The following is a 23957-nucleotide window of genomic DNA, read 5'->3' as shown; positions in this document are numbered from 1 at the left end:
TAGGATAGCAGATGAACAAGGAGGCTTTAGGAAAGGTAGGGGGTGTGTGGACCAGGTGTTTACAGTGAAACATGTAAGTGAACAGTATTTAGATAAGGCTAAAGAGGTCTTTGTGACTTTTATGGATTTGGAAAAGGCGTATGACAGGGTGGATAGGGGGGCAATGTGGCAGATGTTGCAGGTGTATGGTGTAGGAGGTAGGTTACTGAAAGCAGTGAAGAGTTTTTACGAGGATAGTGAGGCTCAAGTTAGATTATGTAGGAAAGAGGGAAATTATTTCCCAGTAAAAGTAGGCCTTAGACAAGGATGTGTGATGTCACCGTGGTTGTTTAATATATTTATAGATGGAGCTGTAAGAGAAGTAAATGTGAGGGTCTTGGCAAGAAGCGTGGAGTTAAAAGATAAAGAATCACACATAAAGTGGGAGTTGTCACAGTTGCTCTTTGCTGATGACACGGTGCTCTTGGGAGATTCTGAAGAGAAGTTGCAGAGATTGGTGGATGAATTTGGTAGGGTGTGCAAAAGAAGAAAATTAAAAGTGAATACAGGAAAGAGTAAGGTTATGAGGATAACAAAAAGATTAGGTGATGAAAGATTGGATATCAGATTGGAGGGAGAGAGTATGGAGGAGGTGAATGTATTCAGATATTTGGGAGTGGACGTGTCAGCGGATGGGTCTATGAAAGATGAGGTGAATCATAGAACTGATGAGGGGAAAAGGGTGAGTGGTGCACTTAGGAGTCTGTGGAGACAAAGAACTTTGTCCATGGAGGCAAAGAGGGGAATGTATGAGAGTATAGTTTTACCAACGCTTTTATATGGGTGTGAAGCATGGGTGATGAATGTTGCAGCAAGGAGAAGGCTGGAGGCAGTGGAGATGTCATGTCTGAGGGCAATGTGTGGTGTGAATATAATGCAGAGAATTCATAGTTTGGAAGTTAGGAGGAGGTGCGGGATTACCAAAACTGTTGTCCAGAGGGCTGAGGAAGGGTTGCTGAGGTGGTTCGGACATGTAGAGAGAATGGAGCGAAACAGACTGACTTCAAGAGTGTATCAGTCTGTAGTGGAAGGAAGGTGGGGTAGGGGTCGGCCTAGGTAAGGTTGGAGGGAGGGGGTAAAGGAGGTTTTGTGTGTGAGGGGCTTGGACTTCCAGCAGGCATGCATGAGCGTGTTTGATAGGAGTGAATGGAGACAAATGGTTTTTAATACTTGACGTGCTGTTGGAGTGTGAGCAAAGTAACATTTATGAAGGGGTTCATGGAAACTGGCAGGCCGGACTTGAGTCCTGGAGATGGGAAGTACAGTGCCTGCACTCTGAAGGAGGGGTGTTAATGTTGCAGTTTAAAAACTGTAGTGTAAAGCACCCTTCTGGCAAGACAGTGATGGAGTGAATGATGGTGAAAGTTTTTCTTTTTCGGGGCACCCTGCCTTGGTGGGAATCGGCCAGTGTGATAATAAAAAAAAAAATTATTATTCTCCTCTTCCTCCCTCTTTTTTTTTCCTCCTCCTCCTCTTCCTCCCTCCTTTTTTTTCTCCTCCTCCTCCTCCTCTTCCTCCCTCCTTTTTCCTCCTCCTCCTCCTCCTCTTCCTCCCTCCTTTTTCCTCCTCCTCCTCTTCCTCCCTCCTTTTTCCTCCTCCTCCTCTTCCTCCCTCCTTTTTCCTCCTTCTCCTCTTCCTCCCTCCTTTTTCCTCCTCCTCCTCCTCCTCCTCTTCCTCCCTCCTTTTTCCTCCTCCTCCTCCCTCCTTTTTCCTCCTCCTCCTTCTCCTCCTCGTCCTCCTCCTCCTCCTCCCCCTTCTCCTCCTTCTCCTCCTCCTCCTTCTCCTCCTTCTCCTCCTCCTCATCCTCCTTCTCCTCCTCCTTCTCCTCCTTCTCCTCCTCCTCCTTCTCCTCCTCCTCCTTCTCCTCCTCCTCCTCCTCCTTCTCCTTCTTCTCCTCCTCCTTCTCCTCCTCCTCCTCCTCCTCCTTCTCCTCCTCCTCCTCCTCCTCCTCCTCCTCCTCCTCCTCCTTCTCTCCTCCTCCTTCTCCTCCTCCTCCTTCTCCTCCTCCTCCTTCTCCTCCTCCTCCTTCTCCTCCTCCTCCTTCTCCTCCTTCTCCTCCTCCTCCTCCTTCTCCTCCTTTTTCTTATTATTATTATATACTTCCACATATCCAAAACATTGCTGGGACATATAAATACTTTGTATATATTCCAAGACAATAGTAAATGGCTAAGACAGGTGGAAATGTCCACCTGTCAGTGTGTTTGTGACAATTTGAGTACAATTTGAGTACCTAATACTAATGTCAGAACAAAGATTGGTTATGAAATGACAAGAACTACTATAAATTGTAATTATCAGAAAATAAAAATTATATAAAATAATATGAAAAATCTAGGTAGTAGGTTGGTAGACAGCAACCGCCCAGGGAGGTACTACCGTCCTGCCAAGTGAGTGTAAAATGTAAGCCTGTAATTGTTTTACATGATGGTAGGATTGCTTGTGTCCATTTTTCTGTCACATAAACATGCAAGGTTTCAGGTATGTCTTGTTACTTCTACTCACACTTAGGTCACACTACACATACATGTACAAGCATGTATATATACACCCCTCTGGGCTTTCTCCTATTTTCTTTCTAGTTCTTGTTCCCACCTCGGTGGGATATGGCCGGTGTGTTGAAAGAGAGAAGAATATGAAAAACAGAAAAAAAGGTATATCGGCAACACTTCTGCAAGCAGCAGGACTCCATGTTGCCGTCACATGAGCATCCAGTGCCAACTTCTCGGCCTCGTATCTCTGTAAGTACTGACCCTAATTTTTCTTTTATTCTAAAACACCTAAAAAAATGTGTTCTTTTTTTTTCTATGAAAAAAAAAGAAAACTTTTTTTTTTCAAAATATTCGGGGCGCTGCGCGAGTGAACGTGTATATATATATATATATACGTTTGGACTGTTTAAGGGTTAATTGAGCTATGTGTAGAAAGAGGTTTGGTAATAAGTAATACATATTTCATGAAAAAGAGGATAAATAAGCATACAAGGTATGATATAGCATGTAACGAAAGTAGTTTGTTAGATTATGTATTGGTGGATAAAGGTTGATGGGTAGGCTTAAGGATGTACATATTTATAGAGGAGCAATGGATATATCGGATCATTATTTAGTTGTAGCTAAAGTTAGACTAAGAAGTATATGGGACAAAAGGAAAATAACAAGTAAGAGAGAGGTGAAAGTGTATAAACTAAGGGAGGAGGAAGTTAGAGTGAGATACAGTGGACCCTCAAAAATCTAACATATCACATATCGAACGTTTCGAAAATAGGACCATTTTTTCAGACAAACTGTGTCCCTATTATTGAACGCGCCCCTATTTTCGGACCGTCGGGTACGGGACCTGTCTGCCGGCCAACTCTGTCCGCATCCCCGCGCAGGTGCCATGAGCAGTCTAGCTTTGTTTATGCTTGAGTGAACACTAACCTGCGCTCTCATTCACGCATTTTACGAATATTTCGTTGCGTTTAGTGCTTGTGGGACTGTGAAATAAGCTGCCATGGGCCCAAAGAAACTTGCTAGTGGTACCCCTGTGGTAAAGAAAGTGAGAAACACCATAGATGTGAAGAAGGAAATAATACAGAAGTATGAGAGTGGTGTGAGACTTGTTGAGCTTGCCAGGATGTATGGGAAAAACAAGTCGACCATCGGTTCTATCCTGTCAAAGAAAGAACAAATCAAGGAAGCTGATGTTGCGAAAGGTGTTAATATAGGGAGTGGATGAGGTGCCTTCTTCAAAGATTAAGGAGATTTGTGCCAAGTGGAATGATGTCCAAATGTTTGTGCAGAAGTACCACCCTGAGCAAGCTGAAACAAGCCATCAGTGACAGAAGTATGTCCCATTTTAGGGAAATGTTAAAGAGGTGCCAGAAACAGAGGACTGTGGACAGTTATTTTGTGAGACAGGGATCCAGTGACTCTCAAGCTGGTCCTAGTGGCATTAAAAGACAGAGAAGGGAAGTAACCCCAGAGAGGGCTTTACCTGAAGTCCTCATGGAGGGGGATTCTCCTTCCAAACACTAACCCCAACTCCCTCTCTCCTCCTCCCTATCTTCCAGATGCCATCACCAATCTTCAATAAAGGTAAGTAAAAATGTTATTTTATATGTATTACTATACATAATTAAAAACTATAGTATTTGTTGTATGTAAAACTGTAATTAATCTCTATAAAATGTATTTTTTGTATGAATATTTTTGGGTTTCTGGAACGGATTAATTGTATTTCCATTATTTCTTATGGGAAATATTGCTTCGAATTTCAGACTTTTCGAATTTAGAACTAGCTCCTGTAACGGATTAAGTTCAATTTTAGAGGTTCCACTGTATAAGCAACTATTAGCAGAAAGGTGGGCTAGTGCAAGTATTAGTGGGGGGGGGGGGGGGTTGAAGAGGGTTGTAATAGTTTTAAAAATGCAGTATTAGAATGTGGGGCAAAAGTTTGTGGCTATAGGAGAGTGGATGCAGAAAGAAAGAAGAGTGATTGGTGGAAATGACGAAAGGGTGTGATAAAAGAGAAAAAGTTAGCTTATGAGAGGTTTTTACAAAGCAGAAGTGTTATAAGAAGAGCAGAGTATATGGAGAGTAACAGAAAGGTGAAGAGAGTGGTGAGACAGAGCAAGAGGAGAGCAGATGATAGAGTGAGAGAGGCACCATCAGATAATTTTGATGAAAATAAGAAAAAATTTTGGAGTGAGATAAACAAGTTAAGAAAGCCTAGGGAATGAATGTATTTCTCAGTTAAAAACAGATTAGGGGAGTTAGTAGAAGGGGAGATGGAGGTATTGGGTAGATGGCGGGAATATTTTGAGGAATTTTTAAATGTCGATGAAGAAAGAGGGGTGGTAATTTCATGTACTGGCCAGGAAGGTATAACATCTTTTAGGAGTGAACAAGAGCAGGATGTGAGTGTGGGGGAGGAGTGCATGAGGCATTACGAAGAATGAACGGGGGTAAAGCAGCTCGAACTGATGGGATCATGACAGAAATGTTAAAAGCAGGGGAGGATATTGTGTTGGGGTGGTTGGTATTTTTGTTTAATACATATATGAAAGAAGGGAAGGCACCTAGGGATTGGCAGAGAGCATGTATAGCTCCTTTATATAAAGGGAAGAGGAACAAAAGATATTGTAAAAATTATAGGGGAATAAGTTTACAGAGTATACCAGAAAAAGTGTACGGTAGGTTTATTATTGAAAGAATTAGCAGTAAGAAAGAGAGAAGGACTGCAGATGAGCAAGGAGACTTTAGAGTGGGTAGGGGAAGTGTAGATCAAGTGTTTGCATTGAAGCATATATGTGAACAGTATTTAGATAAAGGTAGGGAAGTTTTCATTGCATTTGTGGATTTAGAAAAGGCATATGATAGAGGGGATATAGGAGCAATGTGGCAGATGTTGCAAGTATATGGAATAGTTAGTAAGTTACTAAGTGATGGCAAAAGTAGGTCTTAGACAGGGATGTGTAATATCACCATGGTTGTTTAAGTGCCAAGTTAGAGGATGATGGTGTGCCATTTTGATTTTATTCAATAAACACCCTGCCACTCACCTCTCACACATTAATATTAATATTTTAAGGTAAGTAATAAGTGTACTCTGTGTGTATCTTACCTTCTATTGCATTTTTAATGCCTATTTCTATTGCTAACTTAATGTAAGTTAGTGTAAACTTGTTGTCTGGCATTTATTGCATATTTTATATGCTCTGATAATAATACCTGTGGAGCCGGGTGGAGGGACAACATTACGTTTTCTCTCTGTTCAGCAATCAGAGAAAACGTATATGAATCTGCGTTTAGCCCAGCCACTCCCCCACTCCGCTTTTGTTTACAATTTTCGGCATGAATTATTCATTACTTCTACCTTCGTTTATGATGGCATCTAAAGGTAGTTGTTAGAAATTATTAAATTCAGTGAACAAGGCATGTCGATGTTAGTAATATGGCTCTGGGCCACAGTGTAGGTAGCCGGTAGGTGTAGCCCAGGCAGGCTACACCTACCGGCTACCTACACTGACTTTATACAAAAAAATACTACTCACCTCTCTTCCTATATTAAGACTACACATATTTTAAGGTAAATAATGAGTGTACTGAATGTGCATTTTACCTCTGGGATGTTTTAAATATCGTATATTAAGTATGAGACGGGGAGCCAGTGCTACCTACACCTGGGCTACCTGCACCTGACTTCCTACAAATAAGTACTACTCACCTCTCTCCCTACATTAAGATTACAAATATTTTAAGATAAGTAATGAATTTACTGTGACTGTATTTTACTTTGTGTGTTTTTAATGCCTAGTTCTATTACTAACTTAATATAATTTAGTGTAAACTTGTTGTCTGGTATTTATATGCATTTATAAATGGAAAAAAATGGAGCTCTGCCTTCCGGCGATGTCTACTTTCCGGCGACAGCCTGGAACTTAACCCGCCGTATAAGTGGGGCCCTACTGTATACCAAAGCAGTGTTTCAAAAATGCTTTGAAGTGACCTCAGACACTGAATTGACTCTAAGAGAGTTCTGGAAAGATCACTTCAATATCCTCCATTGCATAAACCTTATAGGTTAGGCTTGGGAAGGAGTGATTTGCAGGACTTTGAGCTCTGCTTGGAGAAAATTGTGGCCAGAATGTGGACTTTGAAGGGATTGTGGCTGACCCTGAGGAGCCTATGCCAGTTGTGGAAAGTATTGTGTCACTGGGAAATTCCATGGGGCTGGATGTGAGTTTGGAGGATGTAGAAGAGTTGGAAGAGGGCCACAATGAAGAGCTTCATCTGCAACAGCAACAGACCACAGCTCAGGAAATTGCTTCAGAGGAGGAAGAAGAGAGATAGAGGAAGGTACCTTCTTCAAAGATTAAGGACACTTGTGCAAAGTGGACTGAAGTGCAAACATTTATGGATGATGAACTTCACCCTGACAATGCTGTTGCAGGCCGTATTGGCAACTTGTACAATGACAATGTTGTGTCCAATTTTAGGGAAATTTTAAAGAAATGTCAGAAACAGAGCTCTCTGGACAGATATTTTGTGCAACAGAGGTCCAGTGACTCTCAAGTTGTTCCCAGTGGCATTAAAAAACAAAGAACAGAAGTAACCCCAGATAAGGATTAGGTACCTGAAATTTTTATGGAAGGGGATTCCCCTTCCAAACAATAGTGCACCTTCATCCTGTCCCCTCCTCCCGTCTTCCATCCACCCAGAAGTCTTCAGTAAAGGTAAGTGTAATGTTATCATTATTTTATATATGTATGTATTTGATTTTTCATTGTTTTCTGTATGTAAATCTTTATTTAATTTGGAAAAAAGTTTTTTTTTCTTTTTTTAATATTTTTGGGTGCCTGGAACAGATTAATTTTTTTTCCATCATTTCTTATGGGGAAAATGGTTTCGCCATTCTTCAATTTCGTCCTTCAGCAGACTCTCTGGAACGGATTAATCACGAAACTCGGGGTTCCATTGTATAACGTTTAGTATATTGCCCATGAATCTTGTAAAAGGGGTTAACAACAGTTACAGTAACCTGCAGGTTATAATAATCATCTTATTGAAAGTCTAATTATTACATTAACAAGATATTAACTGTAACTTACCATAAGTCCCTGTGCCACTTCCTTCATCTTCTCTGGGCCCAGGTCCAAGAAACTCTCAATTAGGTCGCCATCAATGAACCCTTCACACCTATCGGTTTTGCGCTCAGTACTAGGGAAAATGCACAGTATTTAGTAATCACGAACTTAGATAAAGCTTATATCTTTAACGAGGTAAAAACAATATAACTATATATGAGAATATAAAATGGATATTTTTCCTGCAAGTAAAATTTAGCTAATATACTTGTATTCAATCGAAGTAATTAATTGTGATTTTTGTACTATGATTACTCTTTTACTCGCATTTTACTTGCTGAAATGATTATGCTAGATGTAAGTTCATTATACATTATGTAATTTTTGTTGTTAAAGATATTAACTATAAAGTACAGTATTAACCACTTTACTGTTTCAAGAATACACAATGACAAATAGCATAGTATACAACACCAAAGAAAAACTGAATGTTTTTCCGCAAGATGTAAGAATGGTTTAGAATAATACAGCTGATTTTGCAACAAAAAACTTCCAAAAATTTTTAAATACACAAATACTCTTAGATTTACTACTACAGGTTGGCCATCACTAATCCAACAATCAGTAATCCGGTTCCATCAGTAATCTGGCATTAATTTTGGCTAACATAATTTCAAATTTCAGGGGTTACCACACCAACCTGCCGCTAATGTCTGATGGCGCTACTTGCTGCATAAGTCATTCTAATTTGATTTTCTCCATTTATTGTCACAACCTGCTCACTTTTAGCCCTAGCCATGGTTCCAACAAATAAATGAAATGCTTCTCATTGTGTAAAGCACATACACCATACTTTTTTTTTTATTGTTTGTGTAACAAGTTGGCCATTTCCCACCGAGGCAGGGTGACCCAAAAAGAAAGAAAATCCCCAAAAAGAAAATACTTTCATCATTCAACACTCTCACCTCACTCATACATAATCACTGTTTTTGCAGAGGTGAGCAGAACACAAACAGTTTAGAAGCATATACGTATAAAGATATACAACATATCACTACAAACTGCCAATATCCCAAACCCCTCCTTAAAGTGCAAGCATTGTACTTCCCATTTCCAGTACTCAAGTCCGGCTATATAAAAATAACCAGTTTCCCTGAATACCCTCACTAAATATTACCTGCTCATACTCCAACAGATCGTCAGGTCCCAAATACCATTCGTCTCCATTCACTCCTATCTAACACGCTCATGCATGCTTGCTGGAAGTCCAAGCCCCTCTCCCACAAAACCTCCTTTACCCCTTCCCTCCAACCTTTTCAAGGACGACCCCTACCCCGCCTTCCTTCCCCTACAGATTTGTACACTCTCCATGTCATTCTACTTTGATCCATTCTCTCTAAATGAACAAACCACCTCAACAACCCCTCTTCAGCCCTCTGACTAATACTTTTATTAACTCCACACCTTCTCCTAATTTCCACACTGAATTTTCTGCATAATATTTACACCACACATTGCCCTTAGACAGGACACCTACACCACCTCCTTGCTGCAGCATTTACAACCCAAGCTTCACACCCATATAAGTGTTGGTACCACTATACTTTCATACATTCCCTTCTTTGCCTCCATAGATAATGTTTTTTGTCTCCATATATACCTCAATGTGCCACTCACCTTTTTTCCTTCAATTATATGGTTAACCTCATACTTCATACAACCATCCGCTGACATGTCAATATCCAATTTTTCTTCATCTATGTCATTTGATACCCTCATCACCTTACTCTTTTCTATGTTCACTTTCAACTTTCTACCTTTATACACTCTCCCAAACTCGTCCACTAACCTTTGCAACTTTTCTTTAGAATCTCATATAAGCACAGTATCATCAGCAAAAAGTAACTGTGTCAATTCCCATTTTGTATTTGATTTCCCATAATTTAATCCCACCCCTCTCCCGAACACCCTAGCATTTACTTCTTTTACAACCCCAACTTCTTTTTCTTTCTTTCAACAAACTGGCCATATCCCACCGAGGCAGGGTGGCCCAAAAAGAAAAACAAAAGTTTCTCTTTTTAAATTTAGTAATTTATACAGGAGAAGGGGTTACTAGCCCCTTGCTCCCGGCATTTTAGTCGCCTCTTACAACACGCATGGCTTACGGAGGAAGAAACAACCCCAACTATAAATATATTAACCCTTTGAGGGTTTTCGTCGTACTAGTACGTCTTACGCGTAGGGGTTTTTGACGTACTAGTACGCATAAATTCTAGCGGCCTCAAATCTAGTGGGAGAAAGCTGGTAGGCCTTCATATGAAAGAATGGGTCTATGTGGTCAGTGTGCACAGTCTAAAAAAAATCCTGCAGCACACAGTGCATAATGAGAAAAAAAAAACTTTGACCATTTTTTTGGAATAAATCAGCGACTTTGCAGTGTATTTTCGTATGGTATTTATTGTTGTATTCTAGTTTTCTTGGTCTCATTTTATAGAATGGAAGACATATTACAGAAATTGAGATGATTTTGGCTGGATTTACAATGAAAGGTGCCTTGAAATTGAGCTCAAAGTAGCAGAAATGTTCGATTTTTACCAAACTTCAAAAGTAAACAAATCGTGCCAAGCGTGCAATACACGTCAACTGGTGAGTCTAATATTCTTTCACAAGTGCACCAATAATATTTATACCATTTTTTACACTAATGCAGTAGTCTGCATAACAGTAAATCTTATATTTTTTGTGAGAATAAAAATTCAAAATGGAAAGCAAAAGAATATAAGAGGGGCCTTGAGACGTGACTAATGACTAGAGGAAATGTCATTTTAGTGCCAGGAATGTCTTTCTTGTTTATTCTGGACCCTATTCGGAAATTGGCATCTTTTGAAATTTGTGTGAAATTGGCAAAATTGCTAAATTCTGACCACTGTACTGGATAGTTGAATTTCATAAATGGGTGGTTTTTTCACCCATTCGATAGAAAAAATGGAGTTCTAGCGAAATATTCACGTTTTTTGTCGACTAGTACAGCGAAATTGGCCAAAAATGGGGCTCAAAGTGGGCAAAATCGCCGATGCATAAACATCGCCGAGACCGCTAACTTTGCGAGAGCATAATTCCGTAAGTTTTCTATCAAATTTCAAACTTTTGGTGTCTTTATGATCGGGAAAAGATTCTCTATCTTTTCATAAGAGAAAATAATTTTTTTTTTTTTTAAATTTGGCCGACCCTGAGAACGAGTTTCGGAGAGGGCCTGTCGACCCTCAAAGGGTTAAACAACCATGGTGATATTACACATCCCTGTTTAAGACCTACTTTTACCAGGAAGTAGTCTCCCTCTCTTCAACACACCCTAACTTGAGCCTCACAATCCTCATAAAAACTCTTTACAGCATTTAGTAACTTACTACCTATTCCATATACAGTGGACCCCTGCTTTACGATCACCTCCCAATGCGACCAATTATGTGAGTGTATTTATGTAAGTGCGTTTGTACGTGTATGTTTGGGGGTCTGAAATGGACTAATCTAATTCACAATATTCCTTATGGGAACAAATTCGGTTAGTACTGGCACCTGAACATACTTCTGGAATGAAAAAATATCGTAAACTGGGGGTCCACTGTACTTGCAACATCTCCCACATTGCTCCCCTATCCACTCTATCATAAGCCTTTTCTAAATCCATAAATGCAATGATAACTTCCCTACCTTTATCTAAATACTGTTCACATCTATACATCCCCTACCCACTCTAAAACCTCCTTGCTCATCTGCAATCCTACATTCTGTCTTGCCTCTAATTCTTTCAATAATAAACCTACCATACACTTTTCCTGGTATGTGCTCAGCAAACTTATTCCTCTATTATTTTTACAATCTCTTGTCCCCCTTCCCTTTACATAAAGGAATTATAAATGCTCTCTGCCAGTCCCTAGGTACCTTCCCCTCTTTCATACATTTATTAAACAAAAATACCAACCACTCCAACACTACATCCCCCCCCTGCTTTTAACATTTCTGTCATTATCCCGTCAGTTCCATTTGCTTTACCCCTTTCCTTCTACGTAATGCCTCATGCACCTCCCCCACACTCACATCCTGCTCTTCTTCACTCCTAGAAGATAGTATACCTCCCTGGCCAGTGCATGAAATTACTGTCTCCTTTTCTTCGTCGACATTTAAAAGTTCCTCAAAATATTCTCGCCATCTACCCAAAACCTCCATCTCCCCATCTACTACTCCCCTACCCTGTTTTTAACTGACAAATCCATTCGTTCTCTAGGCTTTCTTAACTTGTTTAACTCACTCCAAAATTTTTTCTTATTTTCATTAAAATTCCTTGACAGTGCCTCTCCCACTCTATCATCTCCTCTCCTTTTGCACTCTCTCACCACTCTCTTCACTTTTCTTTTACTCTCCATATATTCTACTCTTCTTATAACACTTCTGCTTTGTAAAAAACTCTCATAAACTACCCTTTTCTCTTTTATCACACCCTTTACTTCATCATTCCACCAATCACTCCTCTTTCCTCCTGCCCCCACCCTCCTATAACCACAAACTTCTGCCCCACATTCTAATACTGCATTTTTAAAACTATTCCAACCCTCTTCAACCCTCCCACTACTCATACTTGCACTAGCCCACCTTTCTGCCAATAGTTGCTTATATCTCACCCAAACTTCTTCGTTCCTTAGTTTATACACTTTCACTTCTCTCTTTCTTGTTGTTGCCATTTTCCCTTTGTCCTATCTACCTCTTGCCATATATTCTATACATTACCATACAATCTCCATAAAAGATAAGGTGGCTTTGAAGCCACTGTTGGTCACCATGAGCTCAGCTCACTCAGATAAGCTGTGACCAGTAAATTTGGATCTATACATAAGAGAACAGATCTATATGGTAAGTGTGCACTATATATAAAAAAAATCCTAGAGCATACAGCGGATAATGAGAAAAAATGCAACCGTGTTTTTTGGTGTAAAACAGCTACTTTGCAGTGTATTTTTGTATGGTTGTATTCTCATTTTTTTTGGTCTCAATTGACAGAATGGAAGATACTTTACAGAAATAGATATGAATTTGATTGGTTTCATGATGGAAATTATCTTGAAACTGAGCTCACAGCAGCGAAAATGTTCAATTTTTATCGATGTTCAAGAGTAAACAAAAGACATCACCATACAATGTGTGTCCAACTGGCCGGTCTATATATGAAGTCACAAATGGGTTGACATTACAGGTCTGCCATCACAAATCCGGCAATCAGTTATTTGGTTCCTTCAGTTATTCGGCACTAATTATGGCTAGCATAATTTCAAATTTCCAGGGTCGCCACACCAACCTGCTGGTACTGTTTGGTGGCGCTACTTGCTGCATAGGTCATTCCAATATCCTTTTCTCCATTTATTGTTTTAACCTACTTACTTTTAGCCCTAGCCATGGTTTCAATGAATAAAAGAAATGCTTCTCATTATGTAAAGCACCTACACAGTACATTATCCATTAAAGATAAAGTGGCTTTGAAGCCACTGTCGGTTGCCATGAACTCAGTCTCATGAAGCAGGAGAATATGCTTTATTATTATGCTAATATCAACACTACAGCTTATTTGCCTATCACAATTGATCTAATATGACATAATAAACAATATAAATAACATAAAACATGTTAAATACTCCAGAATAAATAATATTTGGCATAACTCCGAGCAGTTCGACGGAGGTATGAAGAGAATATGGTATACAAATACCATTCTCCTATCCCTGTCTTGGGAGCTTATATTAGAGAAAACAGAGTATAGCACAGGGCTAACTGTCATATACACTCATACTGCACCATAAACATGAAACAAAAAAGTTATTTTCTCTATACAGATTATCACACATAGCAGCATGTGTAGAGAACCTAGGATAACCCAAAAAAAATCAACATGGCTTATTTTTGATGAACATCAAAATGGTATACAATACCGACAGGTTGGTAGGTAAGACACATAGGCAACAGTTAGGCAACTTTATTCCGAAACGTTTCGGAATAAAGTTGCCTAACTGTTGCCTATGTGTCTTACCTACCATGGCTTATTTTTAGTACCTGGCTTGGGTTAGCCATATATAATTTTTGGTAAATATTCGATTCCCAGCCAGGGTAGAAACATTAGGCATGTTTCTTTACACCTGTTGTCTATGTTTACCCATCAGTAAATGGGTACCTGGGTGTTAGCCGACTAGTGTGGGTGTTATCCTGGGACACTGACTTAATTTTCTTGAAATACTCTGCATAACAAGCACCATTCTATACAGTAGTGTGTCACTGATGTCAGCTATGTCTGTATACCTTGTACATGTATGTGTAGTAAATAATAATTATTATTATTATATTATTATTTTCTCAGCTATTTGCTGGGTTATCTTATTCAGACTTGGGCAATGTATGATGGAAAGATAGTTCTTCACGTACACCAAAAATGAAAGAAATCAGACCATAAATAGCGGAGTTCACTTCTCAGCCATTAGCGGCCGCTTTTGATAGAATGAAAGATATATTACAGAAACAGATATGATTTTGATTGCTTTCATGACGAAAAGTACCTTGAAATTGCGCTCACAGTAGCGAAAATGTTCTACTCTTTAGCGAAGCTCAAGAGTAAACAAATGACGTCACCGTCCAATACCTGTCCGCCTGCCAGTCTAAATTCCAGTACGGCGTCAAGAATGGCTTGACATTGTTTATACAATTATTACAATACTGCAGCAGTCTGCATAACAGTAAATCTTCTATTTTTTTTATGAATAAAAATTCCAAATGAAAAGCAAGAATAATATAAGAGGGGCCTGTAGCCGTGACTAATGAACAGAGAAAATGTTATTTTAGTGCCAGGAATGTCTGCACTGTTTATTCTGGATCCTATTTTGAAATTGGCATCTGTTGAAATTTGTGTGAAATCGGCCAAATTGCCAATTTCTGACCACTTTATTGGGTAGTTGAAATAAGTGAATTGGCAGTTTCTTGTACTCAGTTGACAGACTAGAAGAAAATAAGTTTATTCAGGTGTACACAAATACAGTTACATAGATTATCATACATAGCAGTGTATGTAAAGAGAACCTAGGATAACCCAGAAAAGTCAGAAAAAGTGACTTATTTCCAGTACCTGGCTTGGGCTTGCCAAATATGATTTCTGGTAAATATTTTTTTTTTCTCGGTTGTTTGTTGGGCTATCTCATTGAAACTTTGGCAATGTATGATGGAAAGATGCTTCTTAACATACAACAAAAATAAAAAAGACAGACAATAAATAAGGGAGTTAACCCCTCAGCCATTAGCCGCCTCTTTGCATTATATTTTCGTGTGGTTTTTATGGTTGTATTCTCATTTTTTGGACTCATTTGATAGAATGGAAGATATATTATAGAAATAGACATGATTTTTATTGCTTTCACGACGAAAAGTACCTTGAAATTGAGCTCAAAGTAGCGGAAATGTTCGATTTTTGCCGATGTTCAATGAACTGTGTAAGTCAAGTTGGTTAATTTTATTAAGTGTATTCTAACCTAACCACTCTGTAATTCGGCAAACTCAGTAATCCGGCACACTACAGGTCCCAATGATGCCGGATTTGTGATGGAGGACCTGTATTTATACAATTATTACAATAATGCAGTAGTCTGCATAACAGTAAATCTTATATTTTTTGGTGAATAAAAATTCAAAATGGAAAGCAAGAGTAATATAAGAGGAGCCTGGAGAGTGACTAATGAACAGAGAACATGTTATTTTAGTGCCAGGAATGTCTGCACTGTTCATTCTGCACCCTATTTTGAAATTGGAATCTCTTAAAATTTGTGTGAAATTGGCCAAATTACCAATTTCTGACCACTTTATTGGGCAGTTTAAATAGGTAAATAGGCAGTTTCTTGTACTTAACCCCTTCAGGGTCCAAGTCCAAAATCTGAAGTGGTGCTCCAGTGTCCATTAAAAAAAAAAAAAAAAAAAATTCTTACAGAATTGAAGAGTATATTTTTGTGAAGGTAACAAGAAAACAAAAATTTTTCTGATCAGTACTTACCGAGATACAGTGCCGAGAAGTTGACCCAAAATGACGTGGTGGCGGCAACATTGACGATTTCCACATACGCGCATTACTTTATTTAACGTTTTTTGTAGTTTTTTCTTTTCTTTTCTAATTTTTTTCTTTTCCTACTAACATTTGGGGCCTGAGAGACCAATACTGTATATAATGTATATATATATAAACTCACTGTATTGAACACAATAACCACACCGAAGTTATTATCATATTATTGTTTACCACTGTTGTTTATTACAATAAACATGCACAAATCTTGTATAATACTAATGTTCTATCATATATTTACATATTTACAATCACTGGACATGGTTTTAGAACTGCTGGAGCTTGTGGAACTCCTTGAAACAAGGCACCATGCACAGAGGCACCTTACATTCCTCACACATAAACCAAGTGTCTTTGCGTCTTTGTTGCCGTCGTTTTGTTTGTGCACAGACAACACATCTCTTCTGAGCAAATTTCTTCTGAGTTGAAGGAAGCTGTATTATGAAATGATCACCTTCCCTCCTCAAACGCTTGGGTATATCCTGAGGAGTTCGAGGACCTTGTATGGCAGGTGTTGTTACCTGGTACTTCATTATGAGTTGTCTGACAACTGGCAAACAAAATTCACCATACGGTGGTCTGTTGCTAGTTTTCATTTGGTACATATTATATGCATTGAGCATTGAAATGTCCATGAGATGGAAGAAAAGTTTCATGTACCACTCGTAACTTTTACGAACACAATCAACAAAGCCAATCTGCATGTCACATTTGTCAACCAAGCACATGTTTTGTGTATAATCAATCACTGTCACTGGTTTTCGAATATGTTCATTAGTTACTCGATCAACTTTGCCACTGTCTTGCATTTCGTTACGGTGAATGGTTGTCAACAATGTGACATCTTGTTTGTCATGCCACCGTAATGCCATGATGTCATTGGCAGTAAACACATGCATCACCACGAGCACCTGCGTTGAGCCTGGGCATATGTTTACGATTAGAATGCACTGTGCCACACACATCTGTCTTGTTCACTCGCAAGAAATCACTGAGTAAAGGGCTTGTGTACCAGTTATCAGTATATAATGTATGCCCCTTACCAAGATAAGGTGCCATCATGCTTCTCACTACGTCACCTGAGATACCCAATAACGTCTTAGTATCTTTCAATATTTTACTTCCCGTGTATACAACAATATCCAATACCAGGCCACTGTCACAGTCACAGAGTACAAACAGTTTTATACCAAAGCGTTTCCTCTTGCTCGGTATATACTGCTTGAATGACAGCCTACCTTTGAACAAAATCGAAGACTCATCAATTACAAGATTCTTGAATGGATAAAAGTACATGCTAAACTTTTGTTTGAGATACATAAAAACATTTCTAATCTTGTATAACCTGTCACTTCTGTCAGGCCTGGTTTTGTCAGAGAAGTGCAACATACGTAACAGTAAGATAAACCTGTTCACTGGGATGATTTCACTGAAGACCGGGGTAGAAATTACCCGATCAGTGGACCAGTATGCTTTTATGTTATGCTTATAGACACGAGGCATAAGCATTATTGTTGCAAAAAGCAAATACATTTCTGCAACAGTCGTCTCTTTCCACCGGTGTAGTCTTGACTGTGGTGATATGATCGTATTTGCCATGGTGTACTCAAAATATTTGTTAATTTCCCTGACAATAATTTCCATCAAGGGTTGGTCAAAGAATATTTCAAAAAATTCCAGTTCATTGGCCGTGGTTCCAAGGGAACAAGTAGGTAGAATTCCACTTTGAGTCATCAAAGTGGTGGGGCTTGGGAACAAAATTGGGATTTTCCTGCCAATCCCAGATACGGTTTGCTGGTGGATACTGGACATCATAGGCTGGTTGTGCGGGCAGTTGTGGTTGTGGTGGGCTGGTGGCTGACGCTCCGCTTTGTCCTTGAACTGTGGAGTCAGCAGCGTGGGTCCCAGCCTGGGCTGGCGAGTCACGCATGGCCGTGGCACTACCATCACCACTACCACCATCTACTGATGCCTGTGGTCTATCCATGCCAAGTGTAGCCACATCATCCTCACTTTCACTGTCTATTCCTGGTGTAGGGCCACGGGATGTACTCCGGGACGTACTCCGTCCCCTGGGCACGGCATAGGGTACATTACCCGAGCGCATGCGGCGGCGTAGATACTGACGCTTCACTGGTGAATATGTTTCCTCACTATCACTACTCGAATGATCGTCAAGAGCAATAAAATCACAATCCACGTCACTATCATCATCATTACTGAAGTCAGAGGCCTGGCCACGCAAAAATAATAGTTTTCTCTTGCGTTGAGGTACAACTGACCATGACTGAGGAGTGCCCACACCAGAGGTAGAAGGTTGAGGATTGTCAGGGTTTTCTGCACTATTATCGATATCCTGGTCATTCCTTTCGGTCACTAACTGATCAAAGCCAAAGAATTTGTCTTCATTTCCACTTCTATCAGTGTCAGAACTATCAGATAGGAAGAGGAGAATCCCAATTTTCCTTGGAGTGAGAGCTGCCTTGCGACGAGGCATGGTGAACAAGGGTAACTAAGCCGGCGTTCCCACAATGCTATGCGGTCGCCTAGATTTTTTGTTTTATGGCGCACACCCACCACACAGACCCGTTCTCTCACATCTAGGCCTATGAGCGTTTTCGCGCTAAATTTGACGCCGCTAGAATTTTGGCGTAGATCTAAGGTTTGGACACTGAACGTGAAGCCGTAGATCTACAGGACGGACCCTGAAAGGGTTAATTGACAGAACAGAAGGAATACTAGTGAAATAGCTATGAGCTTGGTGGACTGGAACAATGGAATGGGCCAAAAATTGGGCTTACAGTGGGTGAAATCGCCGATGTGTAAATATCGCCGTTAGGCTAAGTGTATTCTAACCTAACCACTCTGTAATCCAGCAAAATAACTAATCCAGCACCCTGCAGATCCCAATGACGCCAGATTAGTGATGGTCAACCTGTATTATTATTCCTACAACATACCTGAAACTTCTGTAAAAATCATGATCAATCTTTCCAACTGATTTTATAATACGAGCGAGCCGCTTTTGCATCTCTAGAAGCTGATTGTATAGTTCTAAATGCAGGCTTGTCACCAGTCCTGAGATTCAACAAAGAAAATTACAACAAAGGAAATTAACTTAAGTATCTTAGAATATCAAATATCTTTAAGTGCAATGAGTAGGCATTCTATTCAATTGCTTATGCTGTAAATGATATTTGAGGGCATAGTGAAATATGTACACCCCCAAATAATCGCAACAACTCCTCAACCCTCTGAATTATGCCCTTGGCATATCTTCTAAGCAATTAACTCTATACTGAATGTGTTATTAACTAAAAGCCTTCGAATGGTCTCACCACAGTTTATAAAGTATGCATAATACAGAGAGGAAATAGAAATTTCCAAAGCAACAATAATACCAGCTTCACCCACCGAGTGCACCATGTACTGTGCCATAGAGAACACATCCCTGGGTGACAGTTGATGCCTCAGGCACTCCTTGCATTACTAGTGTGCCATGACGAAAGACGTTCACAAAATCACCGAGGTGGAATCGTCCAACCTCTTGCATTTGTTGACGTTCTTCATCAGAAGTTGCAGCGCTAAAAAACAAAGTTAAAATGGATATTTACAAGTCACATTAATGCAACTGAGGAGGTATTCCCAGTCTCAGGTAACATTTTATGTTTTTTTTTTTAACTGTTATCTCTCCTTTGCTCAAACTTTCATTTATTTATTTATTATTAATTTGGACATGATACATAGATGTACAAAGAAATACAGTGGTTAAGTGTAACATGCCAAAAGCTCCTTGTATGCAGAGCATTATGGGCAGGCTTAAAATTAACTTAAGATTAACTTAGCAATGATATATTCAGTGGTAAAAATTAAAGGAAACAAATAACAATTAAGCACAAATGAGTATTTCAAAGACAGGTCATATGGTCATTTGCCGAGTTGCTGTGCATTCAGTAGAATGGAGTATTCTGTTAGGTAATGTAATTAAAAAAAAAAAAAAGTTTGATAGGGTCACAGGTTAAACATTTACGAGATACAATTATTCAGTATTTATTTAGTTGTGGGTGAGTAAGTGATTTTTACCCCCCCCCCCCACACTAAGCCCTCCTATCTGCAATATAAACATACCAATGAACATATTTGTATAAAATATGATTTTGTATAAAATATGATCTTGTATAAAATTTAAAATATGAAATAACTGTACTTCAATTACTATAGAATACAGCTAAAATTACTAAAGCCTTAAAGTTGATAAAATGGAATTTGCAAGAACTTGAAGTACTGTACATAAATTTTATATAAATCATTAGCTTAAAACACATCATTTTAAAACTTTGCCTAATCTACTTCATATTTAAGTTGAAATTTCTCCCAAATAATGAAACACAAAATAATCTTCACTAATGGATTATTTTGGTTTTTCATTTGTTGGCAAGTGTGTGAAACCGCAGTTTATGTAGAGCTCTGTCTCTTAGCACCCATAGCATCACATTTTTCATCACAAGTCTTCCCAATCATCTCCCCATACTGAAACTTCCTTTCAAATTTTTTTATGAATATAGAAAACTTTTTTTCAGCCTTTGAATTACATAAATCCCAGATGTGCAGTCATTCACCTCTTAAAAAAACAAAGCCTTAATAAAAGATAATAAAAATTAAATCAATAAATAATGAATCTACATTTGGTATACAGTTCACATCTGATAGCAGGAACATAAAATTATTGAGAGATTTCTAACCATGTACAATAGCACACTCACACACACATTTACAGCATTTTATGGCATTGAAGACACTAATTCTTTCCCAAAATAAGTTGCCAAAATTTATCCAGCGTCTTGGAGGCGGAAGTACCATTTATCTTTTTTTTTTCCTCAAATTTAGCCAATCAGAACCGAGAGGGCATACTCGACACCGGAGCATCTTGTTCGCCGTAAAATACAGTAAGTGTATTAACAAACTTATACTGACATCTTTTATTCACATACCATTCTACCTATAAAAACTTTTTATAGGCTTGATGAGCACTGTGTTAGACACTGCTTACCTATCTTTGTGACAAACAAAAAGATTGTGAGAATGTTCTGCTCCAAGGAAAAGCTCATCATCTAAAATCTCAATTGCTGTCATCCAGTTGGGGTCATAATCCCTTGCAATCTGAAAGGTTTAAATAAACTCTCAGCCTAAGATCAAAATTTTAATTTGATGAAAATAAACATGTATTTTAAAACTTATAGTTTTACTGTCAAAAGCCCTCCTTTAATTACCATATATGCTAAAATCCATTCCAGGTGCTTGCTTCAATGTTATATTATTAAATTCATGGGAGAGCACTAAACATGCAAAGATCACATAATTCCTGAGGAATAGGAGGCAATCAGGTTTGATCTGAGACATGAAGGGTAACTCCAATTCCTGTGATCAAGAGACCTTCCTTAGCATCAAGGCTCCTTCCCTTGATGAGATGTAACAAAATAACATGCTCATAATATGTTTCTCACAATCTAACTATATATATAAACAATACTTCATTCCCAATTTTAAGAAGAATGGAAACAGAAGCATTCAGCTAAAAGATCCTCAGCCTTTCAATTGCTTCTAAAATCAGTAACATGAAGAACCTAGAATACAAGTCCAACTCTAAAGTAACGAACCAAAAAAGGCACAATGCTGTAATTGGAACGATACACAAATAACCCGCACATAGAAGAGAGGAGCTCATGACAACGTTTCGGTCCAACTTGGACCATTTACAAAGTCACGCTAATGAAAAGGAGAGAAGGAGGGAGTATATATAGGCCAGGAGGAGGTAGTGGTAGTAGTGGAGGTAGAAGGTAGTAGTGGGGAAGGTGGTAGTAGTGGAGGTGGAGCCAGTCAAGTACTAAGAAAGAGGAGCACTGCAAGGGAGCTAGGGGTCACAGAGGGTAAGAACAAGAACACAGAGGGGGGGAAAAATAAATAATGAAGGAACAAATACCCAAGGCAGAAGAAAGACAACCCAAAAGAGAAAGAGGAAAGGGGAAGAGGGAGAAGAAAAAGGAATCAGGTTCAGTCATGGGTGTTCTGAAGTCTGGAGCATTTTACAATGTAGTGGGAAAGGAAGGCATCTATAGAGACGAAGCCAGGACTAAGATTCATACAAGGAAAGTTGTGTATAAGGGATGATTCAACCAGACAGTGATAGAAAAGAGCATTGTTAGTGTCAGCAAGCCTAACACTACTTTTGTGCTCCCTAAGTCTGTCAGAAAGAGATCGGCCAGTTTCCCCAAAGTACTGAAGAGGACAGGAGGAACAAGAAATAGAGTAGACACCAGGAGCATCTATAGAGGTATGAACTAGTTCATACCTTGCAGTGCTCCTCTTTCTTAGTATTTGACTGGCTCCACCTCTACCATACTACCTTCCCCACTACTACCTTCTACCTCCACTACCACCTCCTGGCCTATATATATTCCCTCCTTCTCTCCTTTTCATTAGTGTGACTTTGTAAATGGTCCAAGTCGAGCCGAAACTTCGTTGCAAGCTCCTCTTTTCTATGTGCGGGTTATCTGTGTACCAACTCTAAAGTAAAATAAATTAAATTGTCTTCACCTCTTCAAAACTACCCTCCAGTGTCTTGTACTGCAGAAGGGTCATAGAACGCATCAGGTCTCCAACAAGGATGAAGTCGCCTTTGGTTTTCAAGCACAAAGCAGCAACATTATTGAAGTGAGAACATTCAAGACGTAGTTCTCTTTCATTTGTCCATTCAAATAACCTCACCTGAAAAATAATTATTACAGTACTTCAATATTTTAAAATAAAAGATCTACTCTAAAATTATAAAGGAAATACAATGGAACCTTGACTTACGAGTGCCCCAATGTACGAGTTTTTTGAGATACAAGCCATCGATCAGTCGATCTTTTGCTCTGAGTTATGAGCCAACATTTGAATTATGAGCCAGCTCCCCCCCACTTCCCCCTCAACCCAAAACCTGGACACCTCTCTTGTTTATCTATGATTTCATGCTTTAATTCCATGGAAATCATCCTCTTTTTCTTCTCAGCACTGTCCTTTACACTTACTTTCTTAGGACCCATGGTTAGAAAAGCAAAATTTGGCCAAATGACTGTCAAAAATGCAAGCAAAGCAGGAGAGAACTACTCCCACAGCTAGGTAAACAGTACACCGAGTTGGCTTCGTTCTGAAGCTCACATTGTTATAATAATGTATTATTATTATTATTAATTTAGGGAACTGAAGCTCTATAGTTATTGTAATAATTATTATTATAATCAATATTATTGATAATAATTTACGGAACTGAAATCCCTCACCAGCGTCAAGGTTCCTTGACACTGCTGAGGGATTCTTGATCTAAGGAATTGGATATGTGCTTTAGTTCCTTAAATTAACAATAATTATAATAACGACAGAGCTTCAGTTCCCTAAATTATCAATAATAATAATAATTATTACAATTACGTATGTATTGTGTACATAATACGTACATAATAATTATGAATGCTACCGCTAGTTGGCGAAGCTGATTTCAAAACATCCGGTAAGCAGTACACGTTTACATCACTGTGGGAGCAGTTCTTTCCTGCTTTGCTTACATTTTTGAAGTCATTTGGCCAAATTTCGCTTTTCTAACCATGGGTCCTAAGAAAATAAGTGCAAAGGACAGTGCTGAGAAGAAAATGATGATGATTTCCATGGAATTAAAGCATGAAATCATAGATAAACATAAGCAAGGTGCACAAGTTGTGGATTTAGCCAGACAATACCAGCGAAGTACGGTGGTCCCTTGCTTTTCGTAGTTCTCGGGAATCATAGATTTCGGAAATCATAGGGATATTTTCGTATAAACTTGGGCTCGCTTTTCATAGGTTGACTCGCAAGTAGCAGTTCGTCCAGGACGCACGGTGTGAGCCAGGGTGGCAGCCAGTCTGGCATTGTTTACCAGTGAGCGAAGGTCCCCTCACGTGCTCCTACGAAATATTTCATAATATTCCACTCATTTTAGTGCTTGCAAGTACTAAAGTACAAGGAGAATAGAAGCATCAGGGAAGAGAGAGGTGAAGGTTTATAAACTAAAAGAGGAGGCAGTTAGGGTAAGATATAAACAGCTATTGGAGGATAGATGGGCTAATGAGAGCATAGGCAATGGGGTCGAAGAGGTATGGGGTAGGTTTAAAAATGTAGTGTTAGAGTGTT

At 39.0% G+C, this 23957-nt stretch overlaps 1 protein-coding gene across 1 annotated transcript in view; it reads right to left on the bottom strand.

Moving 5' to 3' along the window:
* The window catches only part of pic (DNA damage-binding protein pic), a 224519-nt gene that overhangs the window by 9113 nt on the left and 191449 nt on the right, over nucleotides 1-23957 (bottom strand). Inside the window, exons 19-23 of the mRNA XM_070092474.1 lie at nucleotides 22347-22517; nucleotides 20803-20912; nucleotides 19167-19336; nucleotides 18713-18830; nucleotides 7634-7742 (exon numbers count right to left, since the gene is read on the bottom strand). Of these exons, the coding sequence (XP_069948575.1) occupies nucleotides 7634-7742; nucleotides 18713-18830; nucleotides 19167-19336; nucleotides 20803-20912; nucleotides 22347-22517 (678 nt within the window). The remainder of the gene's footprint in view (nucleotides 1-7633; nucleotides 7743-18712; nucleotides 18831-19166; nucleotides 19337-20802; nucleotides 20913-22346; nucleotides 22518-23957) is intronic.

This window comes from Cherax quadricarinatus, chromosome 39, assembly GCF_038502225.1.
Source record: "Cherax quadricarinatus isolate ZL_2023a chromosome 39, ASM3850222v1, whole genome shotgun sequence".
Lineage (NCBI taxonomy): Eukaryota > Metazoa > Arthropoda > Malacostraca > Decapoda > Parastacidae > Cherax > Cherax quadricarinatus.
This window is presented reverse-complemented; position numbering and strand designations above follow the sequence as displayed.